The 21,693-nt window shown below is 41.4% G+C and overlaps 1 protein-coding gene across 2 annotated transcripts in view; it reads right to left on the bottom strand.

Moving 5' to 3' along the window:
• The window catches only part of TBC1D32 (TBC1 domain family member 32), a 333,094-nt gene that overhangs the window by 52,721 nt on the left and 258,680 nt on the right, over positions 1-21,693 (bottom strand). For both annotated transcript variants that reach the window (XM_063443466.1, XM_063443467.1), the window contains one exon: positions 5,324-5,387. In XM_063443466.1, coding sequence (XP_063299536.1) covers positions 5,324-5,387 — 64 coding nt within the window. The remainder of the gene's footprint in view (positions 1-5,323; positions 5,388-21,693) is intronic.

The raw sequence follows: 21,693 nt of genomic DNA, 5'->3' as shown, positions 1-21,693 counted from the left end.
CTCTCTGCAGTACAAGGCTAAATAGGGCCCTGCGGTGAGGCACCTGTCACAGGGAGGGGTACAAAACCAAGGAGTTGGCTAGACTCCCTAATATATATATATGAAACAAGGGGGGTTGGCTGCACTCACCTGAACATGCATAAATGGGGGTGCTGCTGGGGGCCAAATTAGCCCCAGATGGAATTTTTTCCCCAAGTAAGTGGGTTAATCTCATAAGAGCAGACATTAGGCTGTTAGTGTAGGACCTGCCAAAGATGGGGTACATTGACGTTGTGGCAGGTTTATGCAATGTATGATCATATAGTGTAACTAAACCCCCATTATATTTGCCTAGATTAGGTGTTTTAAAAAAAACAAATAAAATCTTTCAACATTGAAGTTGCTGTTTAGTGGATAGGTGAGTGCGCTGGATCTTGTGTATTGTATAATTTGGCCCCCAGCAGCAACCCCATTTATGCATGTTCAGGTGAACAGCAGGGTTAACCCTAGATGGACCTGGCACCCAGACCACTTCATTAAGCTGAAGTGGTCTGGGTGCCTATAGTGGTCCTTTAAATCTGTGTTGACCTGAAATAGTTTCAGATCAGTCGGCAACATTTCACACTGTCTTTAGTATACAGTGAAGACTGCCACACCATGGCTATGAGCCTAATGTCTTTGTAACACCGTAACATGGCAAGAATTTGCTGTGGATAGCCTAACAGTACTTCTGGTTGATACACTCTGAAGGAAGAGTTATTAAGCAGTCCACATTGAGCTAGTGTACATCAATTTATATTTATATACATCATCCTAATGAAGTAGGACTATTCATTGACTATTTCATCTGTAGTTGCTAGTAAGAAATCTACATTAATTTGTACTTAGTGTGCACCATCCTAATGAAGGTCTGAAACTCGCATCGTTACTGTGGGGCTCTTGTATCCTCACGAGGGCGCTCTTTAGTGTCATCCAACATTTTTGTTTTTCTGTAGGTATACCACTGTATCTTTTTTTGTGGTTAGTCTTCTATGTTTAGTCCATTTATTGGATTGTTTATCTTAATACTCATTAAATGTTAAGTTTTAAATAGGACATAGGTTCCTGTACGGTATTATAATTTTTCAGTCACATCTGTTCTAAATTCAACCATCCTTTTCTTCCCTTTTTTTTTTTCTTCTTTTTTTTGAATAGGCAAACCGGGGTTAACCCCCATATTGGAGGTGTGGCAATTTCTGGCTCCTACTCTTCTAATTTCTTTCCTTTTCTTTTATTAATCATACTAGGCAACTGAACTACAAGCCTGGCTTAGATTCAGAATACCAGTTCTTTGTAAAACGGTGATTGTTTTATACGTTTTATCTTCATCCATAACTTAGATTGAATATTGGAATCACCCATTTAAGAAGAATCTCTTGAAATTAACGAATACAGCTCCAAACTAATGAGAGTTTCAATATATTAAACAGCAATCAAGGAGATAACCTTGTTGGAACCAATTAATCCAAACATCTGTCCAAAACAGTTTGCAATGCAGTAAATTGTGTAAGAATCCAAAGAAATCTGGTTAAGAAAAAAAGGACACATAATGCAAGCTGGTATAAATATTTCTAACCTGTACTATGGAGGTGTGATAAAAATATTTTTAAGTTGCAGTGCCCAAGTGGGATATTTTTTAACTCGAAGAAGATGTATGCCAACAATTTTCATACTGTAATCATAAACTCTTTGAAGGAACACTCCACACACTTAAAGATCTAGAAAGAGGTTGGCTGCCAGGGACAAACAGGCTCTGGCACATCAGAACTCCCAATGGGACTTCAGATATCTAATAGTGCAAACCGAGCAGTGATTGCACAATCCTCAGTTTACGTATTGCAGCACTTAGAAGAAGTGATCTTGGTTCCCTTCCTCCCCGTATTTGTGAAGGGGAATCGGCACTGGAGCAGAGCAGCCCACAGCAGCTATCACAGCTCCTGCAATTGACCGGCACCTGGCCAGCCTGGTTCCCACCTATCCACAGAGCTAGATATACAGAGCTGCAGAATAAGCCTCACACTCATACAAATAATACAAGCAGCCCACACACAAACACACAGCCCCCACAGACACAACACCACTGACAATCCCACAAGCAGCCTCTCGCATGAAATACTCCAAGCACCCCTAAATACATTATGTGAGATATCATACACTCACACAATTCCATAAGCAGCCTCCCAAACACAGCCCATATTATAGGTATCATACACAACTAGTCACTAACATATAACACAAGCAGAATACGGCAACATACACGACTCAGTTTAAAAAAAAATTAGGAGCAGCACGCCAAGGGACTTCAAGATCTTGCATTGGCACAGTACTACTAAAAGTTTAACTATCCCTGCACTAGAGTATTCCTTCGATACATATAAATATACAATAGTATACTTTGGACTGTAAAACTGTGTATTCTTTTAATAAGCAGACAAGAGACTTGGGCTCAGCTGCAACACTGTAAGTTTTAGGCTGTAATTTGCAAACTATGCATCATTTTTAGTACTGAAAAAAAACAGTCACACATTTTAGCAAAAATAGGTTTGTTACCTAGCTCTGTAATAATCTTGAAGTTTTTATGATTGAGTTTTGCACAATCACAGTTGCATTATAAGTATCACTACTATTATTATATAACAATATCTAATCTGCTTTAATAGATTTTTCCTTATCTTACTCACAATAGTAATACTAAGACTAATATGTGAACCATTCAGTTACACACACACACACACACACACACACACTCTCTCTCTCTCTCAATAATTTATGTGTACTTTAATGTATTTTTGTTCTATAGTATTAAGTGTGGTTTCTATTACAGACCACATAGGATGATATTTGATTAGCATCGGCTTTCTTTTTCTCATTTAAATTGTACGTCAGTTTATGCCTCAGCGATTAAAAACCATTATGAGGAAATTTCATCTTTTCACAGTAGAATAAAACACAGTAGGAGTTTGCTTGTTTTAATGTCTGTGCATCAGTTCATTTATAGATTGATTGCTCACAATTTATCTCATCATTCAATAGGTCAGTGCTACTGTTTACTACAGATTGAAGTTGAGAAGAAATACAGTATACTGTGTACGTGCGTGTATATATATATATATATATTTCTTTTGAAAACTTCTATCCAGTGTCTTATACACACACATATACATTTCATAAAGGTGCAGTGTGTATTAAAGGAAAGTAATAACCATTAAAGGTTTCAAAAAAATCACATGCTACACCACAAGACTGAAGGTCGAGTGATTTATGAATGTCTCCAGATACCCGAGGTAGCATTATTTTCACTTAAATGTAAGTTCTCTGGAATGTACACCATTAAATAAAAAATAAATAAATAAAAAAACTCTGCTATAACGTGTTAACCTTTTTTTTCAATTGGTGCTCAGTTTCCTTTCATTTAGCAAATGGCATCATAATCTAGTTCTGGCAAGACAATGTCAGGGCAAACATTGCAAATACAGAGGAGACATAGTAACAATATTTAATTTCTTCTTTTCTATGCTACATCTCTATGCAGACTGCCGGGTGCAAAGCACACAATGATTGACAAGATGCTAACATGGAGGTGGCAGGGTAAAGAAGTGAGTTGCAGGATAAAAAGGTAAGAATTTCTACATTTCATTTTCCACACTTCACAAATACATGTGTTAAATATGGGGAGCAGTAAACATAATATTAAAAAAAACTGGTTAGTGACAGTAATACTTGCTTTACTTTTAAAAACACTTATATTACATTCATATTTTAAAATTAGGGTTATGTCTCTTCAATTTAGGGCAGTGCTGGTACATATATCAAATGTGATGATAATTGATGGGCTGGGAATACCCAGTCTCCTGGTCCTAGTCAGAACCGGCGCTATCATAATTACTAGCAGCCACCCCCTTTCCCCATCACTAGCAGTCATCCTCCTCTCCCCCATCATTAGCAGCCATCCCTCCCTCACCCCTATCAATAGCGGCCAACCTCCTCTCCCCCATCACTAGCAGCCATCCCATTTCCCCCCATCACTAGCAGCCATCACCTTCTCCCCATCACTAGCAGCCATCCCTTCCTCACCGCTATCACTAGCAGCTATCCCCTTCCCCCATCATTAACATCAACCCCCTACTCCACCCATCACAAGCAGCCACCCCCTTCTCCCCATCACTAGCAGCCACACCCTCTCCCCCCATAACTACCTGCCATCACCCCTGTCACTAACAGCAATCCTCCTTTCTCTGTTACTAGCAGCTATCCTCCTCTCTCCCTCCCATCACTAGCAGGCATCCCCCTCTTCCCCCCCCCCATCGCTAGCAGCCATCCCCCTCTTTCCCCCCATTGCTAACAGCCATCCCCATCTCTCCCTCCCATCACTAGCAGTCTTCCATCTCCTTTCACATCACTAGCAGTATATGTCTGTTTATGTATGTCTCTGTATGTCTTTTGTCTTATGTCTGCGTCTGCTTGTCTCTGTATGACTTTGTCTGTATGTCACTGTATGACTGTCTGTGTGTCTCTGAATGACTGGTTGCTTGTATGACTGTATGGTTGTGTCTTTGTGCATGTATTTATCTGTACCTGTAGATCTATGTCTGTATGGTTTGGGAGGGAAGAGTCATACAAAGGGGCTGGTGGTGGAAGAAACAGACACAGAAAGGGGCTAAGAGGAGAAAGAGACACATAAAGGGGCTGTGGGGGAGGAAAGAGACACACAAAAGGGGCTGGAGGGAAGAAAGATATACAAAGGGGCTTGGTGGAAGTAAGTGATACACAAGGGAGGGTTGTAAGATACACACAAGGTGGGGTAAAAACACTGGAGCGGGTGTAAGACACACAAAGTGCAAAGGGGGTAAGACATTCAAGCGAGGGGGATATGAAACACTAAAGGGCATAAGAAATTCAAAAGGGGGGCGTTGAGACACACAGGTGAAGACGCAGTTCTTTTTTTGGAAGCGAGGGAGGGGGGGAACAAAGTGTCTTCGTCTGTGTAGCCAAAAATCCTTGCACCAGCCCTGGTCCTAGCAAGTATAGAGTCCAGAAACAGGACCAGTATATGAAAGTTTCCTGAAACCTAATATTGTCCCATCCCTCTAACCCCATAACGATTACTCCATCTTCAGGTAAGTAAAATGTCCTTCTACTATACCCCTAGTCAATGCACCTGAAGCATCGCAATATATCTTTGGGGGACTTTGCAAAATTTACAAACACCCCTAAAGGTGACAGAGCTATTTTAATACTTGATCTCCCTAACGATACACATTTATTGATATGAAAAGCTTCAAATATGTGTTTAATTAAAACTTACCTAATCACCATTTTCACACCAAGGCGTTGGACTTTAGATAAAGTTTCAGTCTGCAAATGTTCATCTAATTAAAATACAAATAAACATACAATTTACACATCAAACATAACTACGTAATTTAACGAACATTAATGTTTCCTATTTGTGATGAGAAAAATAAAACCAGGAAAATTGGTCAAATCTGTGACAATTTTATATTTTAACTCCAATATACAGTATATACATCGTCCAGAGGTTTCTGTCTCAGATTCAGGTTTGTTTTTATTGATTTAGATGTCTACAGGGACACTGAAAGCACAATAATGTTCTTTGTATATATTATGGCACAATGAGCAGGGCCCAATTTTCATGCAAGGTGCCTGTATGTACAGAATTATGAGGCGCCCCCTGCCCTAACCAGAATAAACAAATATATTAATATTCGACAATTACATATGTCTATATGTTGTGCAAATTGATGTTAGCGTTGTATTGTGTTTGCATCTGTGAGTATTCTGAGTGTATACCGCTGCGTAAATGCATGCAGGGTCAAAGGTAATGTTAAAAAATGGTTAGGGTGGGGGGCGGGGCCGGACCCCGAGCTGGACGGTCGCAAGCCTGAGCAGCTCCTGCAATTCAACGCAAGTTGCCCTCTAAAACCAAGTCTCCCCACGTAAAATCAGACCGCCAGAGCAGATACCCAGAGCCGAGTGACTACTGGACCCGGGGAGAGGCTGGCTCACAGAGCTTCAGTCCCTCGGGGGAGAAAAAAGCAATGCCCAAACCGGGGCCTTCTCCTGCAGTGAGTGCGGCGGACGGCCGCTGCCCCACTATCCTGCGCCACGGAACCTAGCCACGGGTACTGACCGGCGCGGATCCGGCTCCGTCCCCCCCCCCTCTGGACCGGGGGGGGGGGAGGGGTGATCCCGGTCCCCACACTGTGGCCCTAACCGCGACACTACAACTGAGGCGGGGAGCCCGACAGCAACATCTAAAATGGCGGGCGCTATGTGCGCGGACGGTAGCCTGAAGGCCCCAGCCAGACGCAGTACCCAAACCACCAGCGGGCAGCAAGATGCACTGAGCCCTGTCACATGGGAACGCAACGACAGAGCCCTGCCACATACCGCGGCAAACTCCTGGCTGGCCCGGCTTACATACCCGGGACATGGACTGGGTCTCCACAGCAGCCTTCCTGGGCCTTGATCCCCTGGAGGACGTTCCCCGAACCGCAGCCCTGTGCCCACGCATATTCGATCAGCCAGGCAGCCCGTTACCGGCCAGCAGTGCAACCGGAGCCGAGGACACAAGTGGCCGCTCAAGCAAAGCCCAAAGCTGGCAGAGTGGAATACACCGGGCCAGTCCTCCCATCACACCTCCGCTCACAACATCGGGTCAGAGGCAGGTGAGCCACGAGAATGGAGGATTCAACAAGCCCAGCTACATAACCTGCCCAGGATCACGAAAGACAGCGTGATTACTACGGTGAGACCACAATGGAGCCCAGCACATAGCGATCCTGCTCACAGATGATCACACAGCTCGTTTTGGGTTTCACCTGTAGCCTGCTGTCACACACCCACACAAGCATGCTTTCACCGCTTCATCTAGGGACTGTTCTCCCCTGGCTTGCTCCCTGTCAGCTACATGCCCAGCTGGACACTTAACACACAGGTCGTACAGAGAGGTGCAGGGGTCTGGGAACTACAACTCACGAGCAATGGCATGATACAGAGCAGTGACCCAGCAGACAATTAATCCTGAAAGTGCAGCGAAAGAATAGCATCTATTTAGTCTATGCCTTATGCCTTTATTTTCCATGTCCTGCTATCACTCCTCTCAAGAATCACACTGTCTCTCCCTGGTATATCAAACAAAATATACACAAGGTGTATAGTTGTGTAGGCGCTTCCAACTTAAAATAGACAATAAAAGTAAGTGTGACAGAAAGGTGTAATCCCTTAACACCTAAAGGTAAAGTGAAACAATTAAAATAATTCACACCCACTTAGAAAAATATACAGAGTAAAAAGGATATACCACCTATTGCAGATATAGATATGGTGGTTACATCTGTAAAACAAATGAGACATACATAGTGTTTTCCATATAGGTAAAAACAAACAATTGTATCATATGAGGATTGAACTCACAAGGATGGAGCCTCTTAGGCTCTATGTACTTCGCTCTCGGGTGCCTATTCAGGCTTTCGATAATTTTCAGTTGAAGACCCAGACTCCACGAATTCAAGAGTAAATAAGGGTTTATTAATTGATAAAATATTATATTAAAATATTAATAATATAGGACAAAAATAGGCAGATATATGTATAAAATACAGCGTGGTATGGTACTGCAATAATGGCCAAAATTAAAAGCAGCAAAGCACCACAGCATATACACAAAATAACAATACCGCCAAATGAAAGTCCCAGTAAAGTGCAAACGCGTTTCAGCCCTAGATAGGGCCTTCCTCAGTGCTAAATTCCTGGAGAACCTTCAGGGCTTAAATAGCCCCCTTGATAAGTCCAACTGCATCCAGCTGTGCTTGAGAAATCCCGCCAGCCATATCACTTCCGGTTTTGGAAAAAAAAAAAAAAAAAAAAAATTTTTTTTTTTTTTTTTTTTTTTTTTTCTTTCCTTTTTTTTTTTTTTTAATTTAAAAAACATGTGACTTCCGGTTGGATGCGGTCATGTGATGTATTTGTGTTCCACCATGCGTTCCACACTCGGGCATGGTGGAATTGACTACAGAAAATGTTCATATTGAAAGAGGGCATTTGCCCAAACAAATAATACAATAATATAGTAGAGTAAATAAACAAATTGAGTAAGCTGTGAATAAATAAATCGGAATAGAAATATAAAATACAAAATATTTGTTAATATAGGTACATATAAAACATCATATATAAAATAGAAGAAATGTAACTCAGGGGGATGTGGAAGGGAGAGGAAACATCCTAGAAGAAAAGATATTAATATAAAAATGTAAATATAATATTTAAAAAATATTTAAAAAATATTTTAAAAATATATAAAATATTATATTATAAAAAATGTACTAACTCAAAATCTATGTTGAGACCTTTAGGGCACATAGTGTCCAAAGTGAAAATCCATTTACCCTCTAACTTACTAAGTTCTCGGACATTATCCTCTCCTCTCCAATTCATCCGCTTCTTCCCAATAACCATAAAACTTAAGAGAGAAGTGTCACCATTATGAAATTCAATAAAATGTGCTGACACACTATGTTTAGTGTATCCCCTCCGTATGTTCCCCATGTGCTCCATAATGCGAGTTTTTAGGCTTCTAGTGGTCATGCCGACATACTGGAGCCCACAGGGACACCAGAGGAGATACACCACATTAGTGGAGTGGCATGTGACAACATCACGTATTTTGAAACTAGTTCCTGTAACATTGGATTTAAACGTGCTCTGTGTATCTTTCTTAAAAGTAGTATTCTTTATGCCATCTTTAGTAACAATCAGTTTAGTGGGGAAACCCCAGCGGTATCTGATGCCTCGCGACCGCAGTGTGTTAGTAACTTGGGAAAACTCCCTCCGTTTTTTAAGGGTGGCAGCTGACAGGTCCGCATAGATTTTGATATCGGGGTAATCAGGTGGAGGCTGTTCCCTCATTCTGCTGCTTCTGAGTACATGTTCCTTAATGTGGTAGTAGTGTGCTCGAAGCAGTATATCTCTGGGCGTCGTCTGTGGGAGATGCCGGGGCTTCGGGATACGGTGTACTCTATCTACCAGTAGCATGTCTGCCGGTATTTCTGGGGCATAAGCGTGCAGCAGCTTCCTCACATAGGCCTGCAGTTCGTCGGTGGTAACATCTTCGGGGACTCCCCTTAATCGGAGGTTGTTCCGGCGTGACCTATCCTCCAAGTCAGCTATTTTGTCCTCCAGTCTAGTGATTTCTGTCGCCATGTGTTCCACATTTGTGGCCAGATCGTTGTGCGCGGTAGCGAACTCGTCGCACTTGTCTTCCATGTGCGACGTCCGCTTGCCAAGTTCTTGGATGTCCTTGCGCATGGAGTCCGCCGTGTGTTGCCATGTGGTGATGAGCTTAGTGGAGAGTGTCTCCAGGGCTGCTGTTAGATCTGCTTTCGTGATCGGTGACTTGTCAGATGAGTGTGATGGGTGAGTGACCTGGTCGTCATCCTCCATTTCGGGATCCGTGGGGTCCGTCGAGGCCTGTGCCGCCAGAGACGCATGGGCGCTTTTCTGGCTAAAAAAATTGAGCTTGTCCGGTTTTGCCGAGCTCCTCTTATTCCTGTGATGCGACATCTTTGATTAATTGCAGTGGATGCTGCTTAGTTCGCTATGATAGCATTGGATTAGGCGCCCTGTTGGAGGAGCAAAGGGTTCATGCGACCATCTTGCTCCCTATTATTAATATTTTAATATAATATTTTATCAATTAATAAACCCTTATTTACTCTTGAATTCGTGGAGTCTGGGTCTTCAACTGAAAATTATCGAAAGCCTGAATAGGCACCCGAGAGCGAAGTACATAGAGCCTAAGAGGCTCCATCCTTGTGAGTTCAATCCTCATATGATACAATTGTTTGTTTTTACCTATATGGAAAACACTATGTATGTCTCATTTGTTTTACAGATGTAACCACCATATCTATATCTGCAATAGGTGGTATATCCTTTTTACTCTGTATATTTTTCTAAGTGGGTGTGAATTATTTTAATTGTTTCTCCCTGGTATATGTCTAGATTCTCTGCATCGCCATTCCTCACTGAAGCATGGCAAACTATTATTAAGCATAGTTGAATCGTATTCCTAGCATGTTTTATAACAAAATGCCAATGTCAAACATACCGTTTAACATTTCATTTTCTTTTATTAGCATTTCTATGAGCCTGTCCTATGAGCCTGTTTCATAAGCCTGTTTCATAAGCCTGTTTCCTAAACCTGATATACAAACCTGATATGTAAGCCTGATATATAGGCCTGATAGATAGGCCTGACTCAAAAACAAGTTGTATACGCCAGGTTTTTCCAGCTGTTTTGACTTAAATACACAAAAAAGTGCAATGTCTATCCAAGCCACATTACAGTCTATGTATGAAAGCGGAAAACCCGGTAGAATGCTGTTGTGGCAAATACCGGCATAAATGTACCTTGTCTAACATATGCACAATAAAAATAAAGAATTAAAAAAAAAAAAAAAAAATGGTTAGGGTAAAAGGAAGGCTTAAGGTTAGATAGGGGTTACAGCTGTGGTATAAGGGGTGTTTAGGATTATACGGTTTACAGTTAGAGTGGGTTGACATTTAGTATTGAGATATTTAGTATTGAGGTGTTTAGTTTTTTAGATAAGTTAAACCTATAATTAAGGTAAAGATTTTTTTTTCCATGGTGCTGTCCCCGCTCCTCTTGCAAGATATTTCTTGTGTGCAAGGCTGTTGTTGAGCAGATGGGAAGTGATCCCTTTAAACTTCCTTTCCAACCTAACACACAGACACTGGAGGAGCTGGCACTGAATTGAGTTTTACACCTTCTAAAACTGTTCTTGCAGCTCTGCTTTGAGGCTGACTGGTCATGGACCAGCACACTTCAGAAATATTCAATAATCTAAATGTACTAGGATTCTCCAAGAGATAGTAGGAACCTGTGAGATGTCACTGAGGTGTTCAAGATGGACAATAGATCTGGTGTGTTGAACACTAATAGGGTAAGGTATATTTAATAATAAGCAGTTAGAGATTGCATTTGTGTATTTCCAAACATAATACAGTAGTCAACATGGGTTAAATACAGTATATTTATAAACAGATAAGCAGCTTGAAGATGGTTTTGCTGATCATATCAATTGAGATTTTGGTTTTAAGTTTAGAAGAGATATGTGAAATACTAGCACTGTTGAATTATAGCCATTGCCAATGCCTGTGCAACTATGGCTAAGGGCTATAAATCCTTGTTAATATGCCATTAATAAAAAGGACAACATCACATTCAGACATATTTAAAATTTTGGTTGGCACAAAGAAGTAACCTATACTCAACAACAAAACATAAAATTATGTATAACTAAATAACTAATGTGCTCACTATAACATATGGCAGGTTTATTTTCAGAAGATAGGTACTATGTATATATTGATATTTCTATTTTTGCTTATAGGAAAAGCTTACCACTGTAAAGGTAAAATGTTTGTATCCTAAACCACTAATGAGTATAGTGTAGTGTATACATACAAAAATGGTGAAGAAAGAGAGAGATCTCCATCTAGTGGACAGATGTAGAAAAATAATGTATGTTTTGAAGTTAAACTAAATTATAGTATAAAAGATCTAACTGTGCTGTTAAATAAAATAACCAATTCATAAGTTCCTATAACACATTTCCAAGAATGAGTAATGGTATCTAGAGCTATTTTGCTACAGATGGATATCAAAATGTTTTCTGCACGCTAGCCGTAAAAATGAGACAAGGGTTGCACTCTTGTTTATTTAGTAAAACCAAGAAAACGTTACCTGCGCTCTGGCCTAAAACCCCATGTGCATTTAAACAAAATGGAGGCTCTTTAGTTTTATTCCAATGGCCATTTGAATATATAAGCTCACCAGCCACGTCAAGGCAAGCCTCAATAGGCGAGTTCCTACACTAGCCATTAGATATGCTGATATCAGCCAAGAATCTCCAGTGAGACAGGAAGGGGTATTTTATAAACCCTTTAACATTTAACCCTTTATAGGGCTTCTACACATACAATAAACTTTGCTGGTATCAGACAAACTAAAGAGCCTCCATTTTCTTTAAATGCACATGGGGATTTAGGCCAGAGCACAGGTAACGTTTTCTTGGTTTTACTATGTATTTTAAGCTGCTGGATACCAAGCTACTGCTGCTGTAAGCGCGGTGCTTTATCTTTGTGTTTTTTACTCTTGTTTATTTACACAGGCACGAGGGCAGATAAGGTTTCCACATGGTCACTCTTATTTCACTTAATTCTATATGTAATCTTCAGAAAACATATGGTTGAGCACAAAAGGAAAGGATGTTGTGTTCTGCTAGATATAAAACCCAGCATGGCTGATGGTCACTATAAAGGCTGGTCATTCTTTCTAGCAAGCATCTCTGCTACACTGGCAGCCTCTTTCTTCAGAGGTGATTATGTCTGTATGGTCAAGGAGATGCTGCTCTCCTGAATGTGAACGTAGACCTATACCTAAATATTTAACTACACCCTTGCTATTTCACAATTCTATGTTTACGGGGAGAAACATATACAAATGTTTGCCACTAGTTGTGTTTAATTATAACTAATGTTGAATTACGAAATCAGCATTCTAAAATAGATATATGCACTGGAGCCCTCTTATAATAAACATTCTGCTAATATTTTGGAGCTTTTCTGGATATAAAATGTGAAGAGCGGATTCAAACAATCTCAAGTTCACTCTTTCAGCAGCAAATGTAATATATTATTTATGCTCAATGTCCTTTCGTACCAACATATCCAGCCATAAACCCCATATTTGTAACAATTGCTCTAATTATTATATTTTGAATAGTGCTATGGATAGGAACACTATCCATAGCACTATGTGAATTAAAAACGATTGTACATTTTTTTGTAGTTGTATGTCTAATCGTATATCATTGTATCTGTAACAATTATATGATTAATTACAAAATATTAAGATAAGAGCATTGCATAACAAGTGGTTGTTGTAAGTCTAAGTATTTTATTAGCAATGTCTGTCCCTGGACCCCCAACAACAGTGCTTAGGGGGACATTTGTATGATGTAGATTTCAACAAGCTTCAGAGATTGCGAGGGATACTTTGCAAATCCGCATACAGTTTAGAAAGTATATATAAAGGAAAACTATAGTCACCTAAATTACTTTAGCTAAATAAAGCAGTTTAGTGTATAGATCATTCCCCTGCAATTTAACTGCTCAATTCACTGTCATTTAGGAGTTAAATCACTTTGTTTCTGTTTATGCAGCCCTAGCCACACCTCCCCTGGCTATGATTGACAGAGCCTGCATTAAAAAAAACAAAAACTGGTTTCACTTTCAAACAGATGTAATTTACCTTAAATAATTGTATCTCAATCTCTAAATTGAACGTTAATCACATACAGGAGACTCTTGCAGGGTCTAGCAAGCTATTAACATAGCAGGGGATAAGAAAATCTTAATTAAACAGAACTTGCAATAAAGAAAGCCTAAATAGGGCTCTCTTTACAGGAAGTGTTTATTGAAGGCTGTGCAAGTCACATGCAGGGAGGTGTGACTAGGGTTCATAAACAAAGGGATTTAACTCCTAAATGGCAGAGGATTGAGCAGTGAGCCTGCAGGGGCATGTTCTATACACCAAAACTGCTTCATTAAGCTAAAGTTGTTCAGGTGACTATAGTGTCCCTTTAACCCCTTAAGGACCAAACTTCTGGAATAAAAGGGAATCATGACATGTCACACATGTCATGTGTCCTTAAGGGGTTAAAACTGTTGAATATGGATTGCATACATCAACAGTCGAAAGCAAAATATTTTAACTTCACATATATGGATATACTATATCTATATTACTATACTAAATATGTGAAATAACTTATTTAACTGTGAATTGGTTAAACGTATATCAAAGGTGTTATGTGTGAATATTAAATAAGGGCATATTATGAAGCTGATGTGTTTAATGCAAAAAAGATCATTGCCATTATACAAAAAATAAATATCCTCTAAAAGTCTTTATTCGTTATTGCTGTCAACTCTCCAATGTTTCCATGAATTCATGCACACAAATAATGTATTCTCTGCCAGTTCAAATTTCTATCAAACATAAGCTATTACTTTAAGTGTCAGAAAATATTTGATATAGTCAATAAACATGAGACACATGTAAGAGTAGGTCAATTCTGGTCAAAACAATGCATAAGAGATGAAAGAGAAAAAAAATCAAGGATACAGAAGAAAATTAACAACTTAAATGTTAAGAATCTAATTAAAATGAATGAGCTTACATGCCATGCTGACTCACCATGAAATGCTATTTTAAATTGAAACGTAAATACTGGGCAAAAATTATGTTTTGGTACAAATCTTCTACCACAATTTTATGCTAATTATCATCTACTTGAGGTTAAAATAAAAGACATACACAGTCTGTGAATATTCGATTCATTGATAGTTTGACTTGTTGGGAATTTAAAAAGTTATTTAAAATTGATTTAAATTTGTAGTCCAAGTCAACTATGTTTTAAGTTTGACTAATTTGACCTAAAATTTGGAATTCACTTGGATTTCACCTTAAAGGACCACTACACACACCTACAACATTGTAGCTTGCTGAAGTGCTTTATGGATGAAAATTTCCATTTTACAAAATGTATAGATTGTAACAGAAATTTTAACCCCTTAAGGACAAAACTTCTGGAATGAAAGGGAATCATGATGGAATAATTAATAGGTTAATAGCAATTTTACTTCCTGTTTGTTTAGCTCAGTGGAAAGCCTTGGCAAAATACATATCACTGAGCTGCATTGGGAAGTCTGTGGTGGGGCAGCCACAAAATGTCTGGGATGTGGCAGAAGGGGTGAACTTGCAAGGCTACAGGAAAGAGCTTTTAACCCCTTAAGGACCAAACTTCTGGAATAAAAGGGAATCATGACGTGTCAGACATGTCATGTGTCCTTAAGGGGTTAAGCTTTTACGGTTTTGATATATACCGCCAGTGGAAAAAAATGCATAATGAAATGCATACATGTTTACATTGAGGGTATATCTACTAAAAAGTAACTTACTTTTTTGTAGTTTTTGGGCAGCAGAGGGTCCTGACAATTGACTCTTTACTGAATCATAAAATATAAGTTATACATGTTTATTGTTTTTGGTGATCTTAATTCATTACTTCCTGTCCAGTACAGGCTTCTCCATGAGATCCCCAATACAGCTGCCCATGCCTGATAACACTTCCTCAAAATGAGTACAACTCTTTCATGATGCAAACAGGTTTCCTTTCTTGCCAGGAAAGTAGAGCCATAATATTTATCAGTCTCTTCCTCTATTCTTTTAGCAAAGCATGAGAATCGCTAGTTAGTGGAATACAGCATGCACGGTAGTAGCTGTGACTGACAGCAGGAAAACTATCTGTGGGAGGTTTTTCCTTCTGATCCCTGTGTCTCAGTTCATGGCATTGGGGATATAATTGATTTATAGGGAGACCCCTATCTACATTGATCAGCCACAAAATGAAAACCACTGAAAGGTAAGGTTAATACCAATGATTAAATCATTACAATTGCACCTGTCAACAGGGGTGGATCCAAAACCTAATCTCAGGAGGGGCATTGGTAGATTATTTAAAGGAACAATCCAGGCACAATAACCACTACAGTAGTCCTCCCAGAACAAGTAGTTAAACCGTTTAAGAACAGTTTGACAATTTACCTGGGGTCTGCCAGGATAGGGGCTGTAGTAGGGATTAGGACCTGTAGTAGGGGATATAATTAGTAGTAGTAGTATGAGGTGTGCGTGTGTGTGAGGGGTGCAGTGTCAGTGTTTGGGGTGCAATGTCTGTGTGAGGGGTGCAGTGTGTGTGTGAAGGGGGCAGTGTGTGTGTGAGGGGGGCAGTCTCTGAATGACTTTGAAAAGTGATGCCTACACAACTAGGTCAGAGCATCTCCAATCTTCTCTGATAAGTCTGTCATTTTACTTTACAGTAAGGCTTATTCTATATATATTTCCGGGCAAATATTAAACTGACACTTCTGAAAAATTACATGAGATTAACAACATTTTATTACTTTCCATATTATTGTTTCAGACATATCAAGAAGTAGAGTTCCACATTCGTCACAATGTAGGGTGAAGGCAAAACATTTTTTATTGGAGATCAAAAAGGACAAAAAAAAAAAAGATACAAAGTTTCAGCCTAGAGCAGTGTTTCCCAACCTTTTTTCACTTTAGTTTCCATAAATTGTAGCCCTCACATTAGCAAAATGTTGTTATTAATATAGTTGCATTTATTTCAAAACGTATACATTTTTCTCTGTTCAATCTCCCCTTTTTCTCAGCCCTAGGCTCTCCTGCTTCTCTCTTCCGCCCCATCCTCTCCATGCTCCTCCTTTGCCCCATGCTCTCCTTTCTTCTCCTTTGACCCATGCTCCCCCTGCTTCTCCTTCACCCCAGATCCTCTGTGCCTCTCCTCCGCTCCAGACCCCCCGTGCCTCACCTCTGCCCCAGGCTCACCCTGCTTCTCCTCTGCCCCAGAAACACAAACTGTCACACATGCAGACACAAAGAAACAAATACTGACAGATACACAGACACACCTGCAGTTATGCACACTGACATACATACAGATGCACAGACACGCAGATACAATGATACACAAACATACAGATACAAACACTGACACACATACAGATACAGACAGAATAAAACACTGACACACATGCATATACACATACACACAGATACACACATACAGGTACACAGACACATACTGACACGCAGATACATACCCTGACACATATGCAGATACAGTGAAACACAGATACATATGCAGATACAGTGAAACACAGATACATACTGCGATGAATCCTCCGTCAATCGATGATGCTCCTAGTGCTTACCAAGGACCATCAGCACCGCACCAGACACCATAAGCACTGCAGATCCCACAAACCGCTGCAGCTTGGCTGGGAACTCGCTGTCCTCTACCCGCCCTGGACCTACAACAAGCTCTTAAAAGAGCTTAGTGATTATAGCCCAGGGGAGTATACAGAGTATAGCAATCCCCCAGTGTAGTGCAACCTTTTCCCCCACACGAGGCAAAGACTTTTCCCCCACACACGAGACAAGGCTCTATTTTGAGGGTAAAACCAGAACTCAGCAGATCTGAGGGTTTATTGTCTTTTACACAGTTTTCCCCACAAGGTTACCACCCAGATGGACCTTGTGGAGCACAGGACACAAAATCACAAAGCCAATCAGAACAGTATTGTACAGTTAGACACTCCCAGATAATGTACACAAACCCTCCCCTCTGCTTGGGAGATAAATGAGTGAGATACTGTACTTAACTCAATTATCCCCGAGCAGAATTTTTTTTTTTTTCACAAAACACAGAAAACACCCCAAAACATATCCCCATAAATTACATCCCTGTAATCCCTGGACAGCCCTGATCTGGGTGAACAACATATCCAAAAATCACCCAGATCAGAGCAGGGGTTCAGGAAATTCCTGGAAATCTCTTTTTTTGCCCCACCGTGCACATGGTTCCATGCCCAAAACAGTTCCATACACTCGAAGACAAAACACCTCAGGAGCCATAGTCACAGGGCAAGAGGCTGGCAAGCAGGCCTCTCCAAAACCCAGTGGCGAGGTTACTTTCGCCAAACATACACTGACACACATGCAGATACACAGATACAGACACTGACACACACAGATGCATACACTGACACAGGGCTCGACAAATCCCAGGCGCTAGGTCGCCATTGCAACCAGGAAATTTGTCCTGGCGCTTGGGATTTGTGAGCCTGTTCAGCCCCCGGGGTAACCGGCTGCCTGAGAGCAGAGGCGGGCAGTCGGCTCACTGAGGGCTGAGGCAGGTGGCTGATTGAGGGAGAGAGGTGGCTGGCTCATTGAGAGCTTTGGTAGGGAGGTGGGCGGCTGACCTGGTGATGGAGGGGGCGGCCGGGTGGCTAATGGAGACGGGCGGCTTACTGAGGGATGGATGGGGTGGCCAGTTGGCTAATGGAGAGCTCAGGGAAGCAGGCTGCTGACTGAGTGACGGAGGGGGCAGCCGGCTGGCTAATGGAGAGCTTAGGGAGGAGGGCGTCTGACTTATTGCGACACGACACACAGATACACATCCTGACACACATGCAGATCTACCTTGAGCCTGTGTATAATTGTAAAGGGTGCTTTAACTCTGCGTGTTGACTCCCATCTCAAGGTAAGGTCCTTACAGACACACAGATAAACACACCAATACATACCCTGACACTACACAGACACATACATATACACATACACTTAAGGATTCATACCCGGACACACAAAGAGATACACAAATTGACACACAGATATGCATCCTGACACACAGATAAATATCCTGACACACATGCAGATACACAGAGATACACACACTGACACACAGATACATACCATGACACACGTGCAGAAAAACAGACACATATATACATGTACTAACACAGTTAAGGATACATACCCTGAAACATAGATACACACCCTGACAGACAGATACATACTCTGATACACATCCAGATACACAGACACATAGATACATACCCTGACACACACACAGATACACAAATTGACACACAGACACATTGACACACAAATAGACACACCGACACATAACCTGAAACACATGCAGATAAACAGACACATAGATACATATACTAACGCACTTAAGGATGCATACCCTGAAACATAGATACACACCCTGACAGACAGATACATACTCTGATACACATCCAGATACACAGACACATAAATACATACCCCCCGACACACACACAGATACACAAATTGACACACAGACACATTGACACACAAACAGACACACCGATACATACCCTGACAAACATGCAGATACACAGAGATATACACACTGACACACAGATACATACCATGACACACATGCAAATACACAGACACATTGATCTATATCCTGACACACAGATACACACCCTGGCACACAGAAACATACCCTGATACACAGCAGATACACAGAGAAACACACTGACACACAGATACATACCCTAATACACAAAGATACACACACTGACACACAGATACAAACCCTGACACACATGCAGATACACACACTGACACATACACATAGACACAGACATACAGTTACATACTGACACACAGATACAAACCTTGATACACATACTGACATACAGCTACACTAACACACATGCAAATACACTAGGGCTTGACAAATTTGCTTGGAATTTATGAGCCAGCTAAATAAGTTAGGAGCTGGTATTGTTTTTAACGAATAAAGCTTAATTTTCAGCGGCTAAAATGTTTTTTTTTTTAGAGAAAATACAGTGTTTACATTGCTGCTTTGACCTCTAGTTGCCATCACTCAAACCACGCTCAGCATGGAGGCGCTGGATGTTCCCCATAGTGATGCAATGATTCAATGCATCTCTTTGAGGAGATGCAGATTAGTGCATGCACAATAGCCTCCCAATGCTTTTCTATGGGAAAGCATTGCTTGACAGATCATCAAGATTGATTATCTCAGCCATGGAGGTGGATTCAGGCACGGTGAGATCGTCACCGCGTGGGAAAACAGGTAAGTAAAATCACCTTTCCCATGTAATCAGAGGGGGACCGGTCACCTAAACAGACACTCACTAAGAGGCACACACACACACACAGACTCACAGACAGACATACACAAGCTTGCAGACAGACACACAAAATCTCAGACAGACACACATACATACACTAACTCACAGACAGACAAACACTCTCACAGACAGACAGACACACACACACACAGATACACATTGGAATTTTTTAAATGAATTTGATTGAAACCCACCCAGCCTCCCTACCTTTTGGAATGCTGGAGTGGATAGGCTTTCCCTGGAGTCCAGTGGGGCTGCTGTCATCTCCCTGCTGCTCTCCTGGTTCACTCCGCCTGCCCCACCCCATCCTCTACCGTGCGGCGTGCACTCTATGTGCGCTGGGAGGAAGTAGTTACAAGCTGTTACTTCCTCCCAGCTCTGGCTGCAGGAACACAGGAGTCCGGTTGCGCTATTAATCCGCCACAGCGCGTGCCCGGACCACTGGAGGCACATGTGTATCGGGTGGCCCAAAGTGCATGGGCCACCCGATACACTCAGCCAGTGATTTCCAGCCCGTGCGGCAGCCGGCACTGCCGCTATTACCCAAATATTTTCGCGTACCTCCAGGGGCACTGAATTGTACCCCTTGGGGTACGCGTACCACGGGCTGGAAACCGCTGGCCTAGAGGCCTTAGTGGGTTGCGGATACCCCTCCACATACATACATACACATACATATACATACACAAACACATATATATATATTTGTGGTCGGGGCCATTTCAGTATAGTATGAAATAGCGAGTGAGTATACTTATCACAATAATGAAAAGTCGGTAGAGGCGTGCCGAAACCGACGTGTGTGGTAGGCCTGTAAATAAGTGGGCCTACCTTAAATAGTATTGAATAGAGTATTGAATAGAGTATTGGATAGAGGGAGAGGAGGGTGGGCCAGAAGTACGTCTGGACCAGTAGGTGAGTTGGGTAGGAGGGCGGAGTCCCTTTTAAAGGGATATAGCCCCTCCCACAACTTCAGGCCCCGCCTTCCAATTTGTGGTCAGGGCCATTTCAGTATAGTATGAAATAGCGAGTGAGTATACTTATCACAATACTGAAAAGTCGGTAGAGGTGTGCCGAAACCGACGTGTGTGGTAGGCCTGTAAATCAGTGGGCAAAAAAGAAATACCCATATAGTGTAATCAAAGATGTTTATTACGAAAACACAAGACATGGAGTTAGCATATTACGGTGACATTCCACAAATGCATTCCTTAATTCCTGTGGCTGAGGTATGCGTTGTTGGTGGGGTAGTACTGAATAAGTACCCAGTGACCTCTCGGTCTGAGTTGATGGTAAGTTAATACGTAGTGACCCTGTATTTGTACAGGTTAGAATACCGTAGGCAAAGTTTGGAATCGTGTTGCCCTATGATGGTAAATTCATGGGAAACCATAAAACCCAGTATATGGTGGTTTTGAGAATGGTGTTTGTACCTGAGAACATGTGGTGTTGAATGCCCCAGGAGATATAACTTAATAGTGTTGTGTGACATTGATTAGATGTGGCAAAAAAGTGGCGAAAGCCCCCAACGTTGTATTCTTGAACCAGATTGTAAGGTGGTGATCTGACATGAACTTCGATATATGCAGTAAGCTCTGTCATATCAGTGTGCGAATTCTTTGAGGGCCAACTGTGTGAATTCCTGTTGTGACTTAGCAACTCTTCCATTCCATAGGTATGCTGGGAGTTGGGGAGCGATCGTGTCTATCGGTGAGGCAGTTGTTAGGGACCTCCTGAACGCCTGAAACTGAAGACTAGATAACTGGTCGGCAGCTGCATTGTAAATGCCTGGTACATGATAATTGTGGCGAAACCAACCTCGCCACTGGGCCCTGGAGAAGCCTGTTTGCTAGCCTCCTACCTGCTGACTATGGCCCCTGGGTTATTTGGGGCATATTGTACTTTATATTGCTGCAACTGGCCCTTTTAAAATCATCGATGGACATATTGGGACTTTTTGGGATTGTGGCGAAACCGACCTCGCCACGTGTCCTTGGAGGG

This window comes from Pelobates fuscus, chromosome 2, assembly GCF_036172605.1.
Source record: "Pelobates fuscus isolate aPelFus1 chromosome 2, aPelFus1.pri, whole genome shotgun sequence".
Lineage (NCBI taxonomy): Eukaryota > Metazoa > Chordata > Amphibia > Anura > Pelobatidae > Pelobates > Pelobates fuscus.
The sequence above is the reverse complement of the archived record's forward strand: the minus strand, read 5'-3'. Positions and strand labels throughout refer to the sequence as shown.